The 26561-nt window shown below is 45.2% G+C and overlaps 1 protein-coding gene across 4 annotated transcripts in view; it reads right to left on the reverse strand.

Moving 5' to 3' along the window:
• STAC (SH3 and cysteine rich domain) overlaps positions 1-14468 on the reverse strand; it is a 139953-nt gene extending 125485 nt beyond the window's left edge. Inside the window, exon 1 of one of the 4 annotated variants that reach the window (XM_045436636.1) lies at positions 14211-14464. In XM_045436636.1, the coding sequence (XP_045292592.1) occupies positions 14211-14321 (111 nt within the window). In that variant the 5' untranslated portion in view covers positions 14322-14464. Of the gene's footprint in view, positions 1-14210 lie in introns of all 4 variants that reach the window. The other 3 variants (XM_045436635.1, XM_045436638.1, XM_045436637.1) reach the window with 3 other exon arrangements.
• Positions 14469-26561: the final 12093 nt, after the last annotated feature.

A 26561-nucleotide genomic window follows, 5' to 3' on the forward strand; every position in this document is an offset into this window, starting at 1 on the left:
TCAAACCTAACTCTCTCCTCTGCCCAGCTTCTAAGACGTTCATCTGACCTTGTCGACTTTCCTGACCTGCGCCTTCTTCCCCATGTGCAAAATCAATCACGCCAATCCTACTGTCTCCACCTTTGAAAGGTCATCCGTAAGACAGAATTCACGCTCCACGTTGCTCAAGTTTACTGCGGTTGCTACCCAGACATGCTTGCACAGGGCTTCCTCCTTTTAACTTTTTAGGAAGCGTCCCGAGTTCTTCGTTCTCCCTCACGGCTCGCATCACCGCTCACAGCAAATCTCATGGGTTCTCCTTTCACAATGTATCTTGAAGCCTGTCGCTTCTTAGAGATTCTGCCAACTAATACCTGTGCCCACACAGCATTCTCCCTCATCTGGACTACTCTAGCTTTCTAAGCGGCCTCCTTATTTCCACCCTTGCTATGCTGTAGTCCTACTGCGTGCAGTGGCCTCGGGAACCTTTGTACGGTGTAAACCCTGTACCGTCCAGACCCGCTTCCTCCCGGGCTTTCTCAAGTGGTGGTCTCTCCAAGTGAGAGAAAAATGCAGATTCTTTAGCATGGCCCTTGCAGACCCACAGGATTTAGCTGGCGCTGTCTAGAAGAATGTTCCGCAATGATAAAAATGTTCCGTAATCGATGGTGTCTACTGTGGTAACCACTCGCCATAGATGATTACAAGCACTCGAAACGTGGCTAGTGTGACAAAAGAACTGAGTTTTTAATTGACTTAAAATCAGGGAGCCACACATACGTCACGGCTACCATAGACAGTACGGTTCTAGCCCCGGGACTTACCTCTTTAGAGGTGAGTATCGCCTTCTGGGCTCAGCACTCAGCCACAAGCACCCAAGGTTTCTTGCTGTTCCTCAAGGCACACAAGCCTGTTCCCACCCAGGGCTTTGTCCAGATCTCTCCCTACTCTCCTTTCACCCTAGATCTTGAAATGACAGCTGACACCCTCACTCCATTCCGGGCTGTGACTCAAGGTCACTTTCTCGTAGAATCCGTCCCCGATCAGAAAAGCTCTAATGCTACCCGCTTCCACACTGCACCCTTCCACAGAGCCTGCGCACTGCCTGACATAAACGTTACGCATTTTGTCACCTTGTTCATTACCTGTCTTCTCTGCTTTCTCCAGAAGTGTGGGTATGGAGTAGGTGGGAAATTGGCTTTAGGCAGAGTTGAGGTTTCTCTAGGCGATTGTGAACAAAGGGACAGAAGGGCGCAGGAGTTCAGCCTGTTGGCGGGGGAGTAATTACGATGATGACAAAAAGGAATCTGGGAACCTAAAATGCGTGAGGGACAAATAAAAGGCAGTGAGCTCGCCGGCTAAGGGATTTTATGGTCTGCTCGGGCTGAAACACTCCCGGAGTAGAGGTGTCAGAGGGGATTAGATGGAAAGATGCAGGTCACAGGACGGGAAGCCTCTCGGGGCCGATCACAGAAGCCGGTGGGGATGTAGAAGAGAACGGAAGACGCGACCTTAGGAGGAGAAAAGCTCAAGGACTGAAAAATCCAGGGTATCCGGAAGAGTCACCTGTAGCCCGTGAACGTCGCCAACGGTCAGGCCAGAAGTGAGGCTGCAACGGGTGACAGCGGGCCTGGCTCTGCCATCGCGGGGGACAGACAGACCCGCCAGGGCGGGCAGGTGACTGTGGAGTGTGGCGGGGGGGGGGGGGGGTGCTGACCCTGGGGAGGGTGGCAAACAGGGCCGGATCAGCAGGCGAGCAGATCTGTGTGGAGGGCGGGCACACGGTGACAGGGCTTCTGCCAGTGACCAGCATCGCTGGGGCGAGGGGCCGTGGGGATCCCTCCCCGAGTTCTCCAAGTTACCCTGCTCTGATACAACTCAGAGTGTTGGAGATGGAGGGAGGGCAGCCGGGGGTCCTCTAGCACCTCTTCTGACTACTTCCCCTCATGTCGGTTTGGGGGGCAAAGAACAGTGGCATTCCTGTCCCGGATCCCTCCTCTTGGGCCTCTTCTTGTGTCCGGACTCAGTCCTCCAGGCCGTGGTCACAGCCGCGGCCGGCCCTGGCGGAAACATGCTGATGGGAACTTCAAGCTCTGGGGCCCTTAGCAACAGGCAGCGTGGGCAAGCTTCGTTTCCAGATCAATGAAGCACCCCCCGGGGGCTGACAGCCATCTTGTCTCCTGGGGGGGGGGGGTCATCGAGGATGACTTCTGGTTTTCGGGCTCGGGTTGGTGGACTTCGTGCATCATGCTCACATGCGGGTGAGAATACGTAAAGAACTGGGCTGGCATCTGAGTTGAGAACGAGGGGTTTGGTTGAGAGGGGGGCTGCATTGAAAAGGTATGGGGGGGGGAGCAAGACAGGCTGTCCAAAAGGTAGCCGGGTATGTCAGTCGAGAGCTCAGAAGACTGATGTCAGTGCTGGATGCAGATTTGCAAGCTACCGGCCGGTGGGTGAAATGGAAACAGGTAAGACGTGCCAGGAGGCACGCAGAGAGATGACGGAGAGTGACAAGGGACTGAGGGCTGACAGCAGGAGGCACGGGAGTGACGGCTAGAGGGGAAGTGATAGCCCAAAGGGCCAGAGAGGAACTGTTCTACCAACAGGAAGGGAATCAACGAAGTGAGGGATTTAAGGAGGGGGCGCTGGGGTTTAACACGGCCCCTGATCCCAACCCGGATCGAGGCACCGATGCTGTATAAACACAGAGAACTACAAAACCGGGTGTACACAGCATAGGAGCGCAGGGGCACCCCGCTAGAGAAAGTGAGGATAGGGAGAGATTGAGGGGAGGTGCAGGGCTCCTTCTACGACAACTCATCCAGAGATGCTATTAAGATTTAAAGGAAATGAATAAGCTTATGGAAAAAACCAAATTAACAAACCTGAATCATGCCAATTTGTAAAAAAAAAAAAAAAAGAGAGAGAGAGAGAGAGAGAGAAAGACAGAAGAGAATAAAATAAAAAACAATGTGTTCAAAATTTATTTGAAAATAGGTGCCAGGTCTAGATATTATTAGCAGGGTTTTTCCCCCCACACATCAAATGAGGGGCTCTGGGTTCTACAAATTGTTCCACAGAAAAAATAAAAACAAAACAAGTGAAAGCCTCCGGGGACATCCTCTCAAATTGATTTCTAAAACTTGGCATATTCTTAAAAATAAAATCTGACCAAGAACACAAAGTAACAGTCACAGAACAATCTCCCTTATGTATATGGATGTAAAAATAATACAGTATTGGCAATCAAATCCCAGCAGTTTATTAAAAGAAAATCCTCATGGCCAAGTAGGATCTTTTCCAGGAATGTAAGAAGGGTTTAATATTAGGCTATCTATTAATATAATCCATCACATAAAGAGGCCAAAGGACGAGAAAGAAAAAATCACATGATTACTTTGATACTTGCCAAAAAATCGCTGGAAACAATTCCACGTCCATTCCTGATGGAAATTCTTAGTAAGCTAAGAACATTCCCCATCTTAACACGAGAAAGACTGTCTCAGTTTAATTGGGAACAGGAGTGGGAAGTCTGGGATTTGCAGAGAAGGAGGTCTTAAGAAATGATTTGGTTGCAAATGGATTGGTCTTGAAGTTAAATTTGCAAAACACGTTGTATTTCTTAGGCGGAATGTGTAAGTTTGTAATGACTTTCACAGTGGGTTGATGAACAAGAGTGCTAAGGCCACCCCATAGTACCAACAACTGTACAATAAACACTTATAGACAGTGTCCATTTACAGTAAAATATTGCTGGCATTTAAAGTGGGCCAGGTATTAGCTCCATACCTCCGCTCATATTTACCCTATTTGGGGAGTTCTCATGCAATAAGCCTTATCCCAAGCCTACTCTACTCCCCCACCTCCAAAAATGAGAGTTATATTTAGAGAGGCAAAATTATTATTTCAGGTATTATGATAATCTATTAACAATAGCTAGCATTTACTTATTATGAGCTCAACACTGTGGTAAGCGCTTAGCATACACTCCTTAATTTAACCCTAGCGATGATGCTGCAGACGGGATTATGCTCACTTTCCAGAAAGAACAGTGAAGGTCAGGAAAGGGAAGGACAGGGAAGCTTATATAAGCGGCATCTCAAAGTGGCGCCGTGGGATTTGGACCACTAAGCGACACTGTATTTCCTTATTGATGGAATGGATGAAACGGAACCTAAAAGATCTTAGATTATAAAATTAATATAAAACAAATTTCCTGTATGTCAGTTCTCACCACGGATGGCTCATAACGGTAACCCAGAGTATAAAATACCCAAACAATACCTAAGAGAATTGGGCAAAAAGTATTTGAGGAAAACTCCCAAGCACTTACAAATGTCATAAAAGACACATCGACGATGAAAGATATGTATACTATGTTCCTGGATACGAAATCCCGTCACTTGTAAAGATTTCACTGAAACGATCTTCAAAGCTTCACGCAAGTACTTTCCAAATATTATTTTTGTAACTTGATGAAAAAAACAAAAAAGGTATGCAGCTAAATAAATAAAATTCCCAGGAGGTACCTGTATTGCCAATTATCTATTATAAAGCTACAATAATTAAAACATTATAATAGTAATGCCAAAATACTCTATAGTAATATATGCAAAATCACTAGATTTTAACAGATAACTCTAAAGGAGAACTTAGTACATATTAGCATTTATTACATAATAAATGTAACATTTCAAATCAGCAAAAAAAGTATGAATTATTCAATAAACGGTTTAGAAATACTTATTAATCCCTGGGGGAAAAATCAGAGTTCTTCCATACCACATAACACCATAAATTCCAGATGGATTAAGGTGATAAAATGAACAAGTATATATTAAGAATCTAGAGACACAAAAAACAGGTTAATATTTATCTGCTCCCAGGGTGGGGAAGACTCTTCTAAATATATGGAAAAAAGAAGCCACAGCTAAATGAATCTGAGACATTTAACAACATAAAAGAAATCTTCTAGATTGAAAATGTAATAAAATCAAAAAGCAAATTTCAGTCTGGGAAAATGTTACAACATCTATGAAAGATCATCGCTTTAATATTTATAAAGAATTTTTAAAAATCAATAGGAAATGGATGAATGTTCTATTAAAATGGATGAGGACATGAGCAGATAATATGCAAAAGAAAGACTCGTTTTTAAAACACAGAAATAACCCTGTGTGTAGTTAAAACAATAAGAAAACCCCATATGTCTTTGTCCTTCAAATTTTCTGATGTAAAAGGCTACAATATTAGAACTCAACCAAAAAGCCCAAACAACCTGATTTAAAAACGGGCAAAGGCCTTGAATGGGCATGTCTCCAAAGGAGACATACAAATGGCCAATAAGTACGTGAAATGATGCTCAACTTACCATCAGGGAAATACAAAATAAAAACCATGATGGGATACCGTTTAATGCCCAGGAGGATAAAAAATAAATAAAACAAAACAGAAAATAACAAGTGTTGGAGAGGATGCAGAAAGACTGGAACCCTGGTTCCTGTGAACAAGGGTTTTGCTGCTGTGAGTCTAAAATGGTGCAGCCAGTGGGGAAAAAGCAATATGATGATGCCTCAAAAAATCAAACAAAAAAATTACCATGTAATATAGCAATCACTCTTCGGGCTATACACATAAAAGAAATGAAAGCAGGGACTTGAACTGATATTTATATACCCAAGTTCGTAATAGTACTATTCACAATAGCCAAAAAGTGGAAGCAACTCAAATGTCCACTGATGGGTGAATGGATAAATAAAATGTGACATATTCATACAATGGAATACTATACAGCCTTAACAAAAGGAGATTCTGACATATATTCCAAAACCTGAATGAACCTTAAAGATTTATGTAAGTGAAATAAGCCAATGACAAAGGGACGGATATTACGTGACTCCTCTGATATGAGGTACCTAGAGTAGTCAAATTCATAGAATTGGAAACTAGAATGTCAGAGGCCAGGGAAAGGAGATGGGGAATAACTGTTTAATGGGCACAGAGTTTCAGTCTGGGTAGGTGACAAGGTTCTGGAGATGGATGGTGGTGAGGGCTGCACAACAGTGTGAATGTATTTAATGTCACAGAACTGTACACTTAAAAATATGGTTAAAATTGGAAATAGTATGTTATGCATATTTTTCCACCAATTAAAAAAAAAAACCACCTAGGGGGATTGGATAGAGGGGATATTTGAAAAACAAAGAAAGAATGAACTAGAAACAAATTTCTCACCAACTTGGGTTGATGATAAAGAAATCTTAGCATAGCCATAAAGTGGAAAATACACACAAACATACATATTTCCTGAGAATTCATAATCACAGATTGCCTTTACATAGATTTGAGGCTCGAATTTCTACAACACAGTTTGGTCTGAGAACCCCCAAACTGAAGAAGTAACAGAAAATTGGCTTCTCAGTTAATGATACCCTGGGATACTTGCAGAAGCAAACACACTTGAGTGGTCTATATCACGGGTAGAACAAAGGTGGCAATTCAGTTCAATCATGAATCTCGACCCCTACCTCACACCATACCAAAAGAGAAATTCCAAGTGAATTATAAACCTATGTGTGAAAGGCAAAACATAACATTTCTGGGAAAGAATGTAAGAGAATACCTTCATGCCTCTCGGGTAAGCAAAGATTTCATAAACAGAACACAGAAAGCACTAACAACCATAAGAGGGTGAATTAATAAACTAATTAAATAAGAATTTCTGTTAAGAAGAGAAGAGGTAAGCTGCAGAGTAGGAGACGATATCTCCAATACATTTATCTCTGAAAGTAGTTGTATCTAGAATCATGTAATGAATTCCTATAAATTAAAAGGAAAATGACAGACAACCTAACAGGAAAAGAGACAAAAGGCTTGACCGACTACTGCACCCAAGAGAATATTCAAATGCCAAAAAGCACAAAAACTGCCAACTGCTAAATTCATTATTCGTTGCGGAAATACAAGTTAAAAACACAGTGGGATGCCATTAATCTCCTATGACAACGGCTGCAGTGAAAAAGACAGACAATAATACCAAGTATTGGTAGGATAAGGAGGAGGTTGAACTCTACATTGTTACAGGGAGTATGAATTAGTACAGCTACTTTGGAAAGCTGACAATGCCTACCAAGGCTGAACCCATGTCTGCTCTACAACCCAGCAATGCTGCTCCAACAGATATCTATAAGGATAGATAGAAGATATCTATAAGAATATATATAAGATAGGGGCGCCTGGGTGGCGCAGTCGGTTAAGCGTCCGACTTCAGCCAGGTCACGATCTCGCGGCCCGTGAGTTCGAGCCCCGCGTCAGGCTCTGGGCTGATGGCTCAGAGCCTGGAGCCTGTTTCCGATTCTGTGTCTCCCTCTCTCTCTGCCCCTCCCCCGTTCATGCTCTGTCTCTCTCTGTCCCAAAAATAAATAAACGTTGAAAAAAAAAAAAGAATATATATATCTATAAGGACATATATAAGATGATCATAGGGTCCTACTTGAAGCAGCCCAAACCAAGAAATAATCCAAATGTTTATCATCAGTAGAGTGGGTACATAGTGAATCATTCCTACTGTGGAATGCTATACAGCAAGGAAAATGAAAATGATTGCTACACGCACGGGCATACATGAAGCTCGTAACATCCTGCTAAGTGACAGAAGCCAGGCATAAAAGAGTCTCCACTACATGATTCCATTTCCACAAAGCACACATGACTGAAATTAATTTATGGTGTTAGAAGGATATCGTTTACTTTTGGGGAGCTAGAGATGAGAGAAGGGGGTCTGAGGGAGATTCCACAGTGCTGGTAACATCTGATTTCTTGACTTTTGCATTGGTTACAGACAGATCAAAAGTTTACTGTTTGAAAATTAATTAAGCTGGAATCTTATGATGTGTGCACTTTTTGGTAGGATGCCATATGTCAATAAAAAAGTTTACTAAGAGATGAAAAGCTACGGTAATAGTCTTTCTTGAGGGCACCGTGCCAATGAGAATACGAGACCTTGGAAGTGTTTATATCCAGACCCAACAGCTCTACTTCCTATGAAACCAGTCAGAAATATATTCAAATGTTTATGTATCAGGATATAAATTTCAATGTTTTTATTATTTATTTATTTATTTATTTATTTATTTATTTATGTATGTATGTTCATATGTATGTTTATTTATTTTTGACAGAGAGAGTGAGAGCGGGGAGGGACAGAGAGAGAGGGAGACACAGAATTTGAAGCAGGATCCAGGACTGTCAGTACAGAGCCCGATGCGGGGCTGGAACCCACAAACTGTGAGATCACGACCTGAGCCGAAGTTGGATGGTTAACCGACTGCGTCACCCAGGTGCCCCAAATTTCAATGTTTTTAAATATGTGAAAGGTAAAAAGAACCTAAATATGCAGTCAGAAGGGACCAACGAAATAGATGCGGCCTAACAGTGAAGTAGAATGTTGTACTATTTTTATTATTCATGTTATTATCTCAGAGTATATGGGAAATTTCTGTATAACATCAGGTTCAAGAAAAAGTACACCGTGCATTTACGTATACACTGTTCCAATTTTGTTTCAAGTACGTGTGTGCACACATATAAAGGAAACGTAAGTGGAAAAATACGGCAAGTAACGAAACAACCCTTATATCTAGGTTGTATGATAAAGAACTTTTGTCTTTATAGTTTTCTGTCTTCCACCTTTTATTTTTGATTATGAAAACAGCATAATAAGAGCATAGCTAGCCTTGTAAATCCAGCGGCATCTGAGACATGCTTAAGATTATCTGGCCGTGTGGAAGTCAACAGTGGGTCACTTGTCGGAGCCATTTGTTTGGAAAGGAAGGATAAATGGGAAGGGAAGAAGAGTAATCAGAAATGGTTCCTTCAGGTACGGTGGTTGGAAAGAAGAGAATCTCGACAATCTACAGTTTGTACTCAATTCTTATTCTCTCTTCGGTTTCTTTGATGGTCTAAGCCAGCGTTCCTCCAACTTGGCTGTACAATGAAATCGCTAAGGAAGCTCTACAACAATACTCATGCTTGCGACCCTCGTTCAGAGATTTCAGTTTAGCGCTCTAACCTGTGGACTGGACTCCCCAAGAGATTTGGATGCAAAGCCAAGGTTCCATCATCTCCCCTGAGTAGAAGTTAAAATCCTTACCAACGATAGCTTCATATATGTGTATGGGACAAGCTGGGCACAAAGACGGCACTCAATAAACAGCTGCTGATTGATGGACACGCCCTTTCCGGGAGATGCATCCTCATGGTGAAGAGATTTTTCTCCCCTAACTTGGATGGTGGTCCACGTTCAGAGAGAACCATCCAGGAAAAAGGGGAGTCCTTGGTTCCTGGCTCCAATAGGCCACTGGGTGGCTTATATCACCCTTTCAAAACTGAAGCCACAGGCTGGTGAGTCTGTGGCTTATCTTCCCGGGGATACAAAACAGCTAAGGTGTAACACGCTCTACAGTCAACAGCATCGGTATAGTCCAAAGGGAGAAAAACTCAGTTATACTATTGCAGTATCGGGTTTGGTTACTGAAATGATTCCGGTGATATTTGGGGTTGGCTGGTGACAGAAGTCATCTAATGTGAAGCAGGAAGAGAAAGTCAACAATGTCACACGCTTTTAAATGCTTAAAACGTAGTAGGTCACTGGCCTTACAGAAACAAAACAAAACACGTCAACTGGGTATCAGCATGCCCACTCTAGAGATTAGGAAGCTGAGGCTCAGAGAGGTTAGGCAACTATCCCACAGTCACAGGGCAACTGATAAGAAAAGATCTCAACTCTCGTCTATTGGACCTCAAAACCTATAATCTCTCCACATCATCAAAACGTGACCTTGGGTCATATAAGTGATGGCCAAGGGCATCCATATTAAACCTTCATATTAGACCCTCGTAAGGTTTTCTATGTTGCCGATAAGTCGGTAGGAGAAAAGATATTCATTGAAATAAGAGATGCTGAAACATGACATTTTTCTTAGTATTCCATGCTCTCCGTCAGCACTTAAAAAAAATGAGGTTGTGGTCTTTCTGGAATAGTTAATGGAAAGACAGAAGGGTGAGGTTCATCAGTGGCTTTCAAACTGTTCAATGCAACTAATTTTATGAAAAAGAAAACCACATGAACTACATTACTACTTCTGTTTACAGGAATGTGCCCTGGGGACTAAACTCCAAGACAGGGTTCTCAAGCAAAAATACTGCCACTTAGCAATGTGTGTGATTTTAGGCAAGTCGTTGCCTCTTCCTCTTGGCCTCTGTTTCCTCAAGAGAAAAAAGGAGAGGATACTTAAATAACCAGTGAAGGTGACAGATGGTTTACTGACCTGACCTAAGCCATGGACCCTTTCCCCAGATGCTGCACATCTACGTGTAACTGCACGATTCTCAATGCCGGTTCTGGTTGTTCATGGATCTCCCAAGAACCATCCGTGGCCCCCCCAAGAATTTACTGACCCTCGACAGAAAAGTATGTGAGCATGTGATAATGGTAGTCATGTTTCCCAAAGAAGCTTTCAGAGATGCAGCCTGAAATACTTATGGATGAAATGATTTGATGTTTGGAACTGGGTTTCAAATGATCCAGTGTGTGTGAGGAGGGACGGCGGTGGCAGTGGGAGGTAAGAGATGAAAAAGAGACCATCCATGAATCAATCGGTCATTGGTGAAGCCAGGTGATTAGTCACAGACCGACTGATCTTTATACTGTTTTCTCTGCTTTTGTGTATGTTGACATTTTCCATACCAAAATCAATATACACAATAGAAAGTATCTGTAATTTAAAAAAACACTGAGAGTAGATGATCTCCAGTGTTCCCAGCGCCCATAATCTATGATGTACCATTCCAAACAGTCTGCAAAAAAAGTGGACTTCTGGAAACATCTTATGGGCTCAGGGCACTGAACCATCATCGTCCTCTCCTAATGGACTCTCTCGACTAAAGGATTTATTGCTGCCCCCCTTTCTAGATGATTCTGTGACATCCCATTTAGTTGTTTCCATAAGTATATTTTCAGGCGCGGGAAGGGGGACAGTAGAAAAACCAAACACCGAGAAGCTGGACAAGACTTGGTTTTTCATCATTTCACATGATAATGTGGCTCAATTTATTTTCAAAGATTTCTTCTCGAGAGAAGCCCGAAATACTGCTGTAGATGACTTTGAGTGGCGTGTGGAATACTTGAGTGGGGTGTTAGGGGAACCAGGAGGAAGGCAAACAGTGCCCAAGCGGGACAGGGAGTTGTGGTGGAGGGCTGGGCTCCAGAGCTACGCCGCCTGGGGCTCTGGCCTACCTGTGGCTCTCAGCTAGCTCTGTGATCTTGGGCAAGTCCCCTAACCTTTGTGAGCTCTGCTTCCTATTCATAAAATAAGTCCCTCTCACAGGGTGATTGTGAAGATTCAAGTTGTACCTGATACACGGCACACATTCAGCAGATGCTGACCACAGTTCGCTCAGCTACGAGAATACAAAAGTAGATCTTCAAAAAGATGTATGACGTAGATCAAAATGTTATCGGTAGTCACCTCGGGATGGTGAGCCAATGAGGGATTTTTTTTTTCTTTCTTTTTTTTGGTCTGGGCTTTCCAAATTTCTACAAAGGGTATCTGTCACCCTTCCAATCAGAGAAGAAAAGGGTTTTTTTGTTTTTGTTTTTGTTTTTAGGAAGTAATTTCACAAGTCTTTCTTGTGGAAGCTTAATGCTCAGAGGGACCTAAAACATTTTAGTGGTATTTTCACAGACCATCTCAGAAGTGGAATGCCTACTAATGCCTTGTTCCTACTTTCCTTCCTTTCTTTCCATCCTCAGGGTGGAACATCCGTGTAAACAGCCGTGAGCTTTCAAATCTGACACTCCTGGTGTAGAATAAATAGAGCCTTCTTAGGTGTAGGCGGTTCAGCCTTTCTGAGGGACAAGGGCTTTGAGAATATCACCAATGCCACCCCAAAAAACTCACATTCAGCCACACTGTTTTGCATTCAGTTTCCTGGGGTTCATGGCCCCCCGGCGGCCCATCTCCACTGACAAGAACACCGGCCATAAATTTCGGGCCGTATACGCGCACTTCAGGTGTCTAGGCCACTTGGAGAAAAGCTGGCATGTGCGAAATTTGAAACCACAGTCAGATAAATCAGTGGATAATTATGGGTATCGCATATGTAGTTTTTCCTCTGCCAAGGAATTTGCATTGGGGTATCTATAAATAGCAAATCCATACAGTGTGTTTAAACCACGCTGCTGCATCCGCAAATGCTAAGCCCTCTCCAGAACACGCCTACTGCGGGAGCAGCCGGCCCAACTGAGAAAGTTGAGTACTAGTCTCACTCTTGAGTTCTGCTGCCTTCATTTGCCGTATGCTAGATCATCTCTGAGACGGCCACTCACCCACACCACCCACAGCCCTTAGGTGGCTGACGGTCAGTGACAAGACAGGGGTGAGATGCCCAGAAATTTCCAGTCAGGGGAGAGGTGGTGGGTGTGTGCAGGGTGTGAGGCTGCTTCGGGGTGGATCATCTGTGGTGGGGTGGACCCGCCTCAGCCCAGGAAGGAAAAGGATAAACCCTGATGGGGCTCTTACAGGTACTGGGCCGTTTCATGAATTCTTAACAGTGGTTCTGGAAGGGGGGGCGGTGGGGCTTCTGCCCCATTTCCAACTGAGATTTAGGCAAGTTGACACATATATCCCTGATCAGACATCGACCATAAAATGAAATGAAACAAGATAAGATAAAGTAAAATATAAAATAAAATAAAACAAAATAAAATAAAATAAAATAATAAAATAATATAATATAATAAATAAAATAAAATAAAATAATAAAATAAAGTAATAAAATAAAATAATAAAATAAAATAATAAAATAAAATAATAAAATAAAATAAAATAAAGTAATAAAATAAAGTAATAAAATAAAATAAAATAATAAAATAAAATAATAAAATAAAACAAAACAAAATAAAATAAAATAAAATAAAATAAAGTAATAAAATAAAGTAATAAAATAAAATAATAAAATACAATAATAAAATAAAATAAAATAAATAAAATAAAATAATGAAATGAAATGAAATGAAATGAAATAAAATAAAGTAAAATAAAGTAAAGTAAAATAAAATGCCAAGCTCTCTTTGACGGTTTACTGCCAGAGGCTGAGATGTGTCCCAGAGCCCAGCATCACTTACACCAAGAGCCACTTAGCTGGGATTTTGATCCTGTTGGTTTGCCAACGGCTCTGACGGGTGTAGGTAAAGGGACAGAGGGATGGGGCTTCTCTCTGCCCCGTCTGACCTGCCCTCCGAACCGGCATCCCCCTTGCCCTCGCTCCTGCACAGCAACTGCCCAGCATTCTGAAGATGCCTGGGGAGCTCTCAAGGAGATCTATCTGCACAAGGCGCCAGGAGCCCTGCACGTAAAGGAATCCTCGCGACCACAAGCTCCATCTTACGATTTTCACCCCGGGCCGCGAGGCCATGTGGCGGGTCACCGCCAGCGGCCACGCTTTACGCCCTCCGCGTCCAAGATTCCCAAGCACGTGCCTGGCACCCAGCAGCGTTTCAGAGGAAGCGGAACCGTGGCAGGGGTGCTGCGGGGGTGGCTCTGTGTATGTGCGTTAGCGCCACTCGCAAAAGCAAGTGTAAGTTCTTCACGTATTAACTTCCACAAGAGGAACAGCAACTTTCCCACGCACGCGGCTCTTCCCTTCGCTCGGCTTCTCCGAAGTCAGGGGTGAGCCCTTGACTTAAGCCAAACGCCTCGTCTCGGAGACGCCCGGGACACAGACAACCCCTGGCCGGCCGCAGGCGCCCTAGCCCTTCCGCAGGTGCATCCCTCGCTGTCTATCCTCCTTCAGCCTTCAGAAGCCGCTCAACACCCACCCCGCGCTTGGGGCACCGGCGGGCGGAAAGCGCGGAACCGCCCAGCCGCCAACCACCCGCGAAAGCGGTCTCTCTGAGCCCGGGAGTCGGGGCGCACCGCCCGGCGTGCGCTCCGGGGGGGAGAAGCCCGCGCAGCCTCGGGTCTGCGTGGGCAGGAGGCCGGGTCCACGCGACGCGCTCCAGCAGCTCTCCTGCGCGTCCTGCCCGACACTCAGGTCTCGGGGGAGCCCGGCTCCAGCTAGGGGCACGTCTCCCGCCGGCACCGGCGCCAGTCCGGGGACACGACGGTGGACACAGAGAAGGGCAGGAGGAGCGTGAGTTCGTGCTCTCTTGGGGCGAGTGCGCGCGGTACCTTGGATTCCTGGCTGCCGGTGGATGCCGGAGAGGGCGGCTGCTCGGCGCTCGGCGCCTCCTTGGGCAGCCCGTCCACGCCGTCCTCGCGGGCGCCGCTCGGGGGGATCATCGTGGCGGCGCGGGAACGGAGTTGGGCTCCCGGAGGAACCGCGAGGCTGGCCTTCCCGCCGCACGCCGGCGCGCTCGCTCAGCGGCCGGTCCCGGGGGCCCCCATGCCCGCCCCGCCCCGCCGCCCCCGCGCCCTCCCCCGGACTCGCCGGTGCGCACGCCCGCGGCCCCCGGCCGGCCCAGCGCACGGGCGGGACTGGCAGCCGGGACTGGCAGCCGGCAGCGGGGCGCGGGGGAGGCGGGGCGGCGGGGCGGGGCGGGGCGGGGCTGCGCGGCCGCCGCGGGGGGCGGGGGTCAAGGCGCGGGGCGTCCTGCCGCCCGGCCGGACGCGCGTGGCCCGGGGGCGGCGCGGGGGTGCCCAGGAGGGGCGGTGCGGGGACGAGACGCCCGAGGAGGAGTCGGCCGGGAGGGAGCACCTGCGCCAGCCGCCCGGTTCCTCACCCCAAGGAACAGCGACTCCAGCGGAGACGGTGACTTAGCTCGGCTATTTATAGGGCGCAGCGACGGGCGTGGGGAGAGAGCCGGGGTTTCCCTGCTCGAAGGCGGGCTGCGCTCCCCGGTTCGGCTTTGGACTAAAGCAGAAGCGCGGTGCGGGCGAGGCTGCGTCCCCGTTTTGTGCGCTCGTGCGCGCAGCCCTCTGCGCTTTGTCGCGTGTTTAGTCCTCGCGGCCGCCCCCTTGGGCCGGGTACCGTCGCTTCCACTCTATAGACGAGGAGACCGAGGCTCTGGGGAGGCGAAGTTCTTTGCTCCAAGTCATTGGGTTGTAAGTAGCGGCGCTGGGACTGGAGCCCGTGTTGGCTTCAGAATCCGTGTCTTTGGACCCTGGACCCTCAGGCGGAGGCGGTTCTGCAAGGCCGAGGAGCCCACGGGGCTTTGCCGGATAGCAAGGAGTTCAGGGCTGTTCGCAGAAGGACAAACCAGTCTGCCTTAAGGAAGCCTTTGGAAACACAGAGGTGGCCCCATTGGGTACGGGGACGGAAGGACCCATTAGTTTTCCCAAGACCCCTCCTCAGCCTGCAGGGAAAGGAAATACATCTGGCTATTTAAAAGGCCTTAATTTTCATAAATGCAAACCTCCCTCAGTTGTCTAACAGAAAATCGTCACCTTGTGTCCAGCTTTTCCTGATCAGCCGCAAATTTGGCGAGGCCAGCGTCATGGGAACGCCACCCGTGCGGTCTCACCCGGGCCGCTGTACGTGCTCTGATGCTCTCCTGTCACCATCTTGCAGTCCTCTTGTTTTTTAACTTTTAAGTGGTTTTCGGCCGGAGGGTGGCCGCCACACAATGTTACATTAGTTTCAGGTGTAGGACGCAGGGATTCAGCATCGCTGTTCGCGGCGCTGTGCCCGCCGCGTGCGTCGCTCCTGTGTCCCCATCGGATGCTGTTGCGGTGCCACTCACTATATTCCCTGTGCTGCGCGTTTCATCCCGGTGACTTACTCTCTCCATGACTGGAGGCCGGTGCCTTTCACTCCCCTTCACCCTTTTCGCCCAACTTCCCCTCCCCGTTCTCCTCTGGCAAGCACCAGTTTGTTCTCTGGACTTATGGGTCTGTTTGAAATTCTTGAGGATATCTGAACAAGGGGCCCTGCACTTTCATTTGGTATCAGATCCTGGGGATTGTGTATCTGGTCCTGCATGTTTGCCTTAGCTCATGTCCTTTGGAGAGAACTTACTACTCTATCGTAGACGTCGATTAAAAGCTCCTGTTCTAAGTGCCAGGCTCCTAATGGGCATTTGGCTCTCAGAGAGCTCCGAATACCCTAGTGGCCCCTAGCTTCTCATTGGACCAGGCCAGATGGGCTAACCCAAATGGCCACAGCTCTTTCCTCCTCGAAATGCAATTCCTAATTGCTCGACAGGTACGAAATTCGAGCAGCTGAAACCACAAGAGTGGCAACCAGAGGACACAATGACAGGGGCAGCAGTTTCAACACATCTTTGTCAAGCATCTGTTCTGGACCAGACTTGGTGCTAGAAAATCGTGATGGAGCAGGGAGGAAACAGATTCGGTCTCTTGTCCTGGAATGTAGAGCCTGGTGAGAGAGAGAGAGAGAGAGAGAGAGAGAGAGAGAGAGAGAGAGACGGAGATTAATTAAATCACACACACACACACACACACACACACACACACACATTTTTTCAACTGTGATCGAGAAAAGTATAGGGACATAATGAGTGCACACAAATGCAGGGACCGAGTAAAGGTGTGGGCAGAGAATGGTCTTCCAAGGAAGTGAACCCCCCCTCGCTCCCCCCAAGGCCAATGGGCAAGTCCAATCTTGGTGGGCAAGCACATTGTGACAAATACAAGGAATTTTTCATCTTTGAATCTTGTTTGCTTTTTTAAGAATTGAAGGGCAGCTGTATGATATCACTCTGCATTTTCGTGAATGCTTAGCTCTGGTTAATAGTCATTAGCCAATGGTACAAGTTAAATGTCCCCCTGAGGGAAATTGGAAAGAAGCTAGTATGTCCTTGTTCCTCACCCCACCTCTGCCCTAGTAACAGAATTCCTTGGTCTGAGAAATAGTAGGTACCTTTCTTAGGAGATTGTGGAATTACCTGTAGTTGCCCAAACGAATCCAGCCTTTGCTCATGTATTTTTTGCACGTAAATCCCTTTCCATCTTATTTTTCTGGGCACCTAGCTAACTTCTCTTATGCTTCAAAACACATCTCCAAACATTTATTACTCTTGAAAGCTCCTCCCTTGACCCCTTTGGTCTGCTCGAGATTCCCAAAGCAATGCCATACGCTCATGGCATCCCGTCCCAAGTTATCAATGACGAAGCGTCCTGTCCTCTTCCTGGCCCGTGAGCTGCGCTTGGGCAGGGATCTTGTCGTGTTATCTTGTTTCCTCAGTTCCTGGCACAATGTTTGCAAACAAGATGATGAGAGAAGGAAAGGATCCTAGGATGGCCCAGGAATTGGTTCCTCTGAGAGCCCTGCACGCACTAGATGGAGAAAGAAAGACCTGGGGTCAGACGCTGCAGTGACATTTTAGCTATGGCTATTCATTTCTACTGTAGGCAGGGGAAGCCTGAGGAAATTCAGGTTGCAAATAATTATCCTAAGTCTTGAGTCTGCAACGGGACCCTGTGATTTTTGCACATTCCCTTCATGGTCCACTTCTCTCTGGTTGCTAGTTAAGTATCAAGCCAGCACAAGTGTGAGGGGTGCAAGAATCTGTCTCCAAACTTGATCTGCGAGCTACCACTCCTGGGTCACTTATGCATTTCGTTAATTTGTAAAGAGGGCCAAGCCCTCCTTGTGACAGCCTGCAACCTCTTCCTGCAGTAATGCTGCTGAGCAGAAAAGTGTCTCATGCTTTCGACTTTCTCCCATTGTTCTGATCCAAGTTTGGATACGTGGACCGGACTTTCAAGCTGTGGACTTTGACTTCTTCTAGAGCCATTTGGTAAAAGGCTACTAGCAAGACTATTTACGACCTTCAAAAGCCATGCTTATGAAGGGTACAAAAAAGAATAGCAAGGCAAGGAGGAGAGAGGGTGATCGGAATGACCAGGGGATGGGGAACGGACAAGAATAAAGGAGAGAGGGTCTCAGTAAGTTGGTTCTCCTTGTCTCATGCATCATAGTCATTGTGAATATCTTAGATATGTGAAGGGCATGGGGTTTGGCAGTCAAACTGATGATACTAATAATGGCTAACCTGTACTGGGATTCTTCTATGTCGTAGAAGTTTTCTATATATTATTTCATTTCATCTTTCATGTAATAAAATGGTTATGCTAGGTTCCACAGTGAGTGTGGGAACAGGGACTTGGAATCAGATACATCCTGCTCCTGGGCCAAGTTTGGGCTGCCCTGTTCTGCCGCCCCTTAGACAAATGGGGAACCCAGATCTGGTGAAGAGGCTGCGGGCCTTCAAGGGAAGAGTCATGCGGACTGCGAGCCAGAAGCATAATGGCAGCATAGGGAGGGTCCTCAAAGAATGAAGAGTTGCCTACTCCGTTCTTAAAAGTGAATAATAACCACATCTACATTTTGGAGGCGACAAGCAAGAAGTCAAGACAAATGTGTCAGGAGGCACCAATCGCTACCATCCAACCTGTTAAGTGCCCCGGGAAGGCTAGCAGTAGTCGTCACCTCCGGCCACCTTGCCTGAGGGAGTTAGTTGCCCGCATGCCAGAGAAACCTAATGCTTTGCCCAAAGTCCTACCGCTAACACCACCAGCCCCTACTTTGAGCGACTGTTCATGCCAGACTCGAGTCCTCACAGCAACTCCTGATTAGTCTCCCCTCAGCATCAAAGCTAATCATTTAATTTGGAGACTCACATTGTCAGGGCGAATGAGATTCAGTGTCCTGGTCCTTAACCTGTTTTTTGGAGTGCCAATTAATAATAATGACAGCAATGATAATAGCAGGTTATATTTGAACAGCACTGTTTGCATAGAAACGATCTCCCACTGGATGGACCTACAAAAGGCAGCCTCTTAGAGCTGGTTTAGAGATCTGTTCTCTCAAAGGCAAATTGGTGGGCTGCTTCTAGTTGGCTATAACCTCTGGGAGATTAGAGGGAGACTTGAATCTTTGGACTGAGTGGAAGGGCCATAAGCCTAATGTTCAAACATCCCAACTCCTCCACTGAAAAGCAACAAGATCTTAGACAATTGACTTGATCTGTCTTAGCCTTGGTTGCCTCAAGTCTAAAATGAGATAATGATCCCTGCTTCATAGAGTTTCTCTAAAGATTAGAGGGTTAAATGCCTGGTCAAAATTAGCCTCATATGATTTCTCATCATCATCATCATCATCATCATCATCATGAGTCATATGATTTTGCTCAAAAATGTTCACTTTGGGTTGGGTTTTCTGTCCCTTACAGCCAAATGCATGTACAATGTGAAAACAGTTGCGTTTCTATACACTATTAATGAAATAGCAGGAACAGGAATTATGAAAACGACCCCATTTACATTTGCACCAAAAATAATAAGATGCCTAGGAATAAACTTAACCAAGGAGGTGAAAGACTTGAACTCAGGAAATTGTAAAACACTGGTGAAAGAAATTGAAGATGACACAAACAAATGGAAAGATATCCCATGCTCATGGATTGGAATAACCAATATTGTTACATTGTCCATACTACCCCAAACAATCTACAGATTTAATGCAATCTCCATCAAAATACCCACAGCATTTCTAACAGAACTAGCAAAAAGAATTCTAAAAATGTTATGGCCAAACAAAAGACTCTGAATCGTCAAACCAACCTTGGGAAGTAGCAACAAGCTAGAGGTATCACATTTCTAAAATTGTGAATAGCTTCTAACTAGAAACTTCAGATGCAATAGATACCTACAATTTCTTACAGATTTTAGTCTTTTGATTAATAATTAACATTTACCTTCATATATCCTCTTCTATGAGTTCAGGGTAATAGCTTAAGAGACAGGAGAACCCCTTCACCCTGGCCTTTTTGTTCTTCAAAATGCCTGTTTTATTCTTTCTCCCAGTTTTGGTGCTTCTTGCCATTTTCTGCAACTGAGAATCTCTTACCACTGTTCCCCACAGACAGCTCTCTGCTAGTTTTGGACCTTAGAGCCTACCATCTAAAGAATCCAGTTTCTTTATTTTCTTATTTCGTGTCCTTTAGAATCTAAGTTCTGTGAGGTTGAGGACTTCGTGTTTCCTCTTCTTCATCTGTTTTTGGTGCTTAGGTGTTCATATAATAGTGCTCAGTTAATATTCATTAAGTGAGTGAAAGATAACACGTCAGTCTGGAGAGAAGTTTACGGATCTGATGAAAAACTCTTTTGTAGAGGGGAAAATTGAAACTCAAGTAGGTTGAACACTTGTGCAAAGTCAGTATATGGCACAATAAACCAGTGTCTGTCTACTTGCTTACCGCTCCCCAGTGTTCATTGCTTTATTCAGATTTGGAATATATGAATGAACTGCCAATGGCACATGTTTCTTTCCTGAGTTTTCAAATTTATTGTGATACCATGCAAAGAATTTCCAAATACTCTTTTCCAAGTCAATACCTTTGTCATTATTCCACCAATATCAAAAAGAATCCCAGGGAAATTAAAAATCTTCCAAAATTCTACCACCTATTGGTAACAACCATTAGCATTTTGGTAAGCCTCATTCTCAAAGCACATGTATATATGGGTATATCTTAAATTTATGTGTATTTACATAAAAATGATCTCTGGACACGGAGTGGTTTTATAACTTCCTTTCCCTTAATAAAATGTCATAGAGATAGATCTGTTTCAATAACTATAAGTATGCATTATGCTTTTTCAAATGAGTGTGTATCCCATTTGTATAAATGTGCCATTATTTATTTATGAAGGAACGTTTATGATTTTTGCTAGGAACTGTTAGAGGGCAATTAAAAACTCACTATCTCTCTGGTATTCCTAAACATCAAGCCGGCAAGGTAAGTACTATTAGACCCATTTTGCAGATGAGGTCATCAGAAGCCTGAGAGCCTTTTGTGACTTCCCCAATGGGATATGGTTAAGTGCAGAGTAGGGTTTCCAGCCCACATCATCAGACTCTAAACTTCAGGCACGTAAGCCAACCGTGACCCTCAGCGCGACTGCTGCTGTATCAGGGGCTTGAGCAACATGATCCGAGAGCACAGGCAGGAGAGGATAAAGTCCACCCGTGGAAAGGACGTTTAGGAAGGTTCCGGTGGGATTTGAAAGGTGACTGTGGTTTTGCTGGAAGGGATCTTAAGCAGAATGTACAGTATCGACACGGGGATGGAAGAGTGCTCATGCAGGGGTGTTCAGATTTGGTTCTTAGGAAACTACGGTTCCTCTTTCTTTGTGGGTAAAATGTACTGATCTCACGCGCACTGCTCCAAAAAAAAAAACCAAAACAAAACAAAAACAACGGGGAAATGCTGGAGAAATCTTTTCAATAATCATCGTGAATACTTTTACAAACGGCCCGTGGGGAAAGTTGGATCCCAGTCAGCCTGGGAGGAATAGCACTGGTTAGGAACAAAGAGAGGACGAAAGCATCACAGGATTTCTGGAGGGTTGGATGGGTCACAGAGTAAGAAAGAGCCAGCGTCCGGAGTTCTAAGAGACACACGTAGGATCTTCATGCCTGGCCGACACAGAGAGTTGTGGCTCCCGCTGAGGGAGACTTCTACGCATTCCGCTTGTGGGGCCCTAAAACGCAAACGCACGTGTAACTCGCACACTTACAGCCTTCAGAGGATTATGAACATCCAGGGTGGGCTCCGTTAATCATTTTGTATCCTAAATGACATCCCTAGAAGTGAGCGGTAGGAGGGACTCTCAAAACAAAAAACCAGAACTCCAGCAAAAATGGATAATAGTTCCTGCTCCTTATCCCCAAAGCTTTGCACTTGCTTTGAAATATGTTCTAAAACCTTGTAATGTCATGCTGGGGGCAAATGAACCTCGCAAATTCCCTTTACTGTTTTCCAGGGAGGGGTTATATTACTGCTTTGTCCTTCTGCCTTCTGTAACCCTCTGTGTTCCTCCGGTAACTCACTTGGCAGTCATGAGCCATCCGTCAGGCACTTGACAATCGGCTTGGAAAAGATGACTCAGGCCTTAAGCCTTAAATGCCACTCTCTTCCCTCTGCAGCCGAGGGCAACTTACCCATAAAGCCTGCACTTGGGAAGCGTCCCTATGTTTCATCTGTCTTTACTCTGGCGGAGTTGGCCAGAAAAGTGGGGATTTTGTCTGCTCAGTTAATAAAGATAACTCGATGCAGGTAATGATGATATAGGGGTCAGTAATGATGGTGGCAATACTCGGACAAACCTTTGGAGGTGGTTGTTGACTGGTCCCCTGTTTCCTCCCTGAAATGCAAGTTGCCAGAATGCAGGAGCCTACCAAGCAACGGCCTAGTACTCCGAGGATACCCAGCCTGGCTGGTGGCTTTGTGCCGCGCGGAATCCCGGAATTCCCAAGAATGCAGTTAGAGCTGCCACGGTAGGCAGAGAGAAACACCCAGATTTTAAATAAAATCTGCAGCATTTTACTGTTTGCTTTTCCTCAACCACCTTATCCAGTGAGTCGCCATGACCACCACTTGTGTGGTCATGGGAGGAAGGAGCTTTTCGGCTTAAGGTATTTGAGATCGTCAGGCACCTGGGGGGCTCAGTCACTTGAGCTTCAGACTCTTGATTTTGGCTCATGTCATGATCCCAGGATCGTGGGATCTAGGCCTATGTCAGGCTCCGTGCTGGGTGTTGAGCCTCCTTGGGGTTCTCTCTCTCTCTCTCTCTCTCTCTCTCTCTCTCTCTCTCTCCCCCCCACCCCTGCCCTTTCTCCCCAAAATAAAAAAGAAGATATTTGAGATGATTACAAAATAAGGTAGAGGTGTCTAAATAAATGAAGTCCTTACTTGATTTGCTGATTTATTTATTGACAGTGGCTGGCACCTGCTATGTACAAGGCACTTTATTAGGTCCAAGGATGTAGAGAGGTATATGCCTCTTCTCTGACCCAAAGGGAAATTCTGCTTATTGAGGAAGGCAGAACTGATAACCACGAGTATGAAAAGACAGCAACCAGGGCAGGAAAGAGGCAATTCTATGGAGGAGGAATTCTATGGAAGATTCACCCAAGGGGAAAACATTATCATTGGGAGGTAAGGAGAAGCTTTCCAGAAGGAGAAGAGGAAGGCCATTCTTGGCCTCTTGCTATGAGCTTACTTCTCTGCTTATGTTTTCTGTGGCTATTTATTATATTATTGTTACTCTAGGGGAAGTGGAGGGACCTAGAAATGTCATCATCAATCCTGGCAATTCCCCTTTCTCATTTTAATTTGTCTGATTAATTGTTCCAAATAGAGCCCACTTCATTCTCAAAATTCCCTTCCCTCAATGACACCCCCATCATGTTTTGCACATATACACCTTAGACATGTATGCCTATCTGCGAAATCTGTGGAGTTAATTTATGTGGGTAAGTGTTTTAAATCGCATAAAACACATCGCACTATAGCATATTTTGTCTTTCTAACTTCTTGCAGGAGAAACAGTTTCATTTTGAAAAGTAACTTAAAAGTGACGTATGCAAAGATCATTTAAAATGGATGATGACCCGTGTTGTTGAATGTATTTTCTTCCCTTGCTGTCTAGAATTTGATTGTATGAATCTGTCGTAATTTGTTTAATCCAGTGTGTGTGGATGGACTGTTAATGTTGTTTTCATTTCTTCCCAACCACAGATAGGGCTGCTTTGAACCTTCTTGTATATGACTTTTGGTGTGACTGCATAAGCATTGGTTATGGGTTCCATTTGTCTCCTCGACATGGATGCTGCATTATGTTTTATTTTATCACTGTGGCTTTAGTTGCGTTTCCGTGATGGCTAACAAAGTGGAGCCCCTTGTCAGACTTGTTTTTCCACAGTACAAAACAAAACAAAACAAAACACACGCAACCCAGTTCAAATGACCAAGGATTTCTCCTCAGGAATCATGGAGGCCAGAAAGAAGTAGCATCTGTTTCGAGTACTGAAAGGAAAGAACCATCAACCCTGAACTCTATGATCGATGAAAATACCCTTCAGAAATGAAGGGGACATCAAGACACTCTTAGATTAGAAAGTACTCAGAGGATATGTTACTAGAAGGTCATCGTAAATAATGGCTGAAGGAAGTTCTCCAAATGGAAAGGTAATGATGAGAGAAGCAAACTGGATGCATGAGAAAAGAAGAAAAACAGAGCAAGCAAAACTTACCAGTAAAGAGAGCAGGCTTTCGATCTCTTCTTGAGTTGTATAAGTTATGTTTGGTAAAGGAAAAACAGTGACAGTTCTAGGGTTCTAAAGGTATGTAGAGAGGATATTTAAGACATATTATGAATGAGGGAAGGTAAAAGGAATGTAAAGAAGGCGAGGTTTTAATATTTCACTCAAACTGGCCAAATGACAACACCAGTAGATTGTGCTAAGTCACGTATACATAATGTAATTCCTAGAGCAAGTATTAAAAATGCTATACATAGCTAAGATCTGCTTCTTTGGAGCCCAAGTCACTGGGGCCATAAACTTTTAGAAATAATGACTGAATACAAATTTTTATGAACTTCTGGAAGCTGAGGGTAGAACAACTTGAGAGTGAGAAACTCTGGGGACCCCGTCTTGGCGGGGGGACCCGCGATTTCATGGGCTTAACTTTTATGACTCTCACTGGATTCTCACAGTGAAGATCACAGAAAAACCTCCTCATGTTTTGGGCAGAGAGAGGGCAAAATAACCATTTTGCCTTAGGCCCAGGGCACTCTCCATAACAAAGTCAAACGCTCCAGAGAAACTCCAGAAAAACCACTTTTTCAGAACCCTATCTGACCTGGAGGGGAGGACATAAGCACCGTACTCTGATTGATCAGGTTGTTCCCACAGGGATAGAGGTTAACAATTCTGCCAGGGTTACCCATGCGTACTGAAATTGGACCATTATGTTGATGGATAGCAGATGATAGCTGATGGTGGCAGCCGGGGTTCCCACTGTTGGCATGAGATGTACAGATGCGTAAGGGAAGGGACCAGAATGAGCCACATGGCAATGGGTTAAAGTTGGAGACGTCTGAGCTCATATGTAACTTAATATAGACACAGATGGTTACGTGTGGAGATTAGTAATATATATAAATATATTTATATATCTTTTATATATTATATCCATACCTTATGTATACACCTCATATACCTTATCACTTATATTAACATATACCTTATTAATATGTGTGTACATATGTACATGGGTGGTATGCACACATATTTGTAGTTTGCTATTTTAGAAGACCTACAAGAAAGTACGCCCAGTAGCAACAAACACACCAAGTGCCCAGATCTTGGCTTCCAATATCATTTTCACTAAAAAAAGAGCCATGTATAGAGCACTGACATTGACTGTTGTGCCCTACCCATAAACGGTGGTCTAAGCCCTGCCATTTCCATCACCAGAAACGCAACAGCAACAGGAAGTCTAGGAGGACCCCGTAGACCAGAGAGGGAACACATCTTGCCCAAGGGCACAGAGCAATTGAGTGGAGGCATTCTAACTGCAGAGCCAAGCGCTCCAATGTTCTATCACTTCCGAACTGAGCCCCTGCCCGGATTGAGAATACAAGTGGGGAATGTCAGATATATCCTCGTGACTTAAACACCTTATCTTTCATTCACAGGCATATGGCAACGAAAAGCTCCCTCATTAGGCGTCCTTGTGGCTGGCAGTTTGGTTTTTGTAGCCCTTATGCGCGTTCTCACAAACATTCATGTTTTAGGTTCAGATAGAACTCAGAATGATGCTGTTGCCGGCCAGGAAACTGCCATTCATAAGCGCACCACCGAAGCTTCTTTTGACGGTTCTATCCGGAAGGACAATCGTGTTACCTTCGGCAAGGTTTTAATGTTTCAGGATTACTACAATTGAGGGGAGAAGAGAAGGTCAGGGGGACTCCAGGAATCACAGAAGGAACAACTTCAAAACGTAAATAGCATACGGTCATTGCAGCCGGCCTAAGTTGATGCCGATTTCTGACTCCAGTTAGAATACGAACACTTTTGGCTATGAGATGTTACTTGAACTTACCTGAAAGATATCAAATCTACATTACTGAAAAGGGAACATCATACTCCCCGCCCCACCTCTCCCATGGGAGATGAATGTGAGGCCATTATGTGCCAAGAAGTCAGAGAAAACAGAAAATTCAGCTGCTCAACTTGGTGGTGCAGAGGCAATGGTTTAAAAAAAGAACAGAAAGTTGGATTTCGGGGCAAAACCCCACAAAAACAGAGCACTTCACCAAACAGCATTTCAAAACCTATTGACCGACATGTGAAACACCCACGGAAACTGAAAAATCAAACAAAGAAATAAAAATTCCCATTGTGTGTCTTCGAAACATGTCACAGGAGATTTTATGGTGCTAGCAGTTACAGGGCATGTAGCGTCCCCTAGGGCCACTATGCATAGTCACTATTGCTATGTGCCAGGCACTATGAGTGCCTTTGAGTGAATTCTTATTTAATGCTCTCAGCAACCTCCGAGATGATGGCTCTGATTATTTCCACGTTAGAGAGGAGGGAGCCGAGTTTAAAGAGGTGCATGGGGTGCCCGGGCGGCTCAGTGGGGTAAGCGGCCACCTCTTGATTTTGGCTAAGGGTGTGATCTCACAGTTCGTGGGCTCAAGGCCCGCGGCCAGTGGAGAGCCTGCTGGGGATTCTCTCCCTCCCTCTCTCTTGGCCCGACCCCT

Source organism: Leopardus geoffroyi, chromosome C2, assembly GCF_018350155.1.
Source record: "Leopardus geoffroyi isolate Oge1 chromosome C2, O.geoffroyi_Oge1_pat1.0, whole genome shotgun sequence".
Lineage (NCBI taxonomy): Eukaryota > Metazoa > Chordata > Mammalia > Carnivora > Felidae > Leopardus > Leopardus geoffroyi.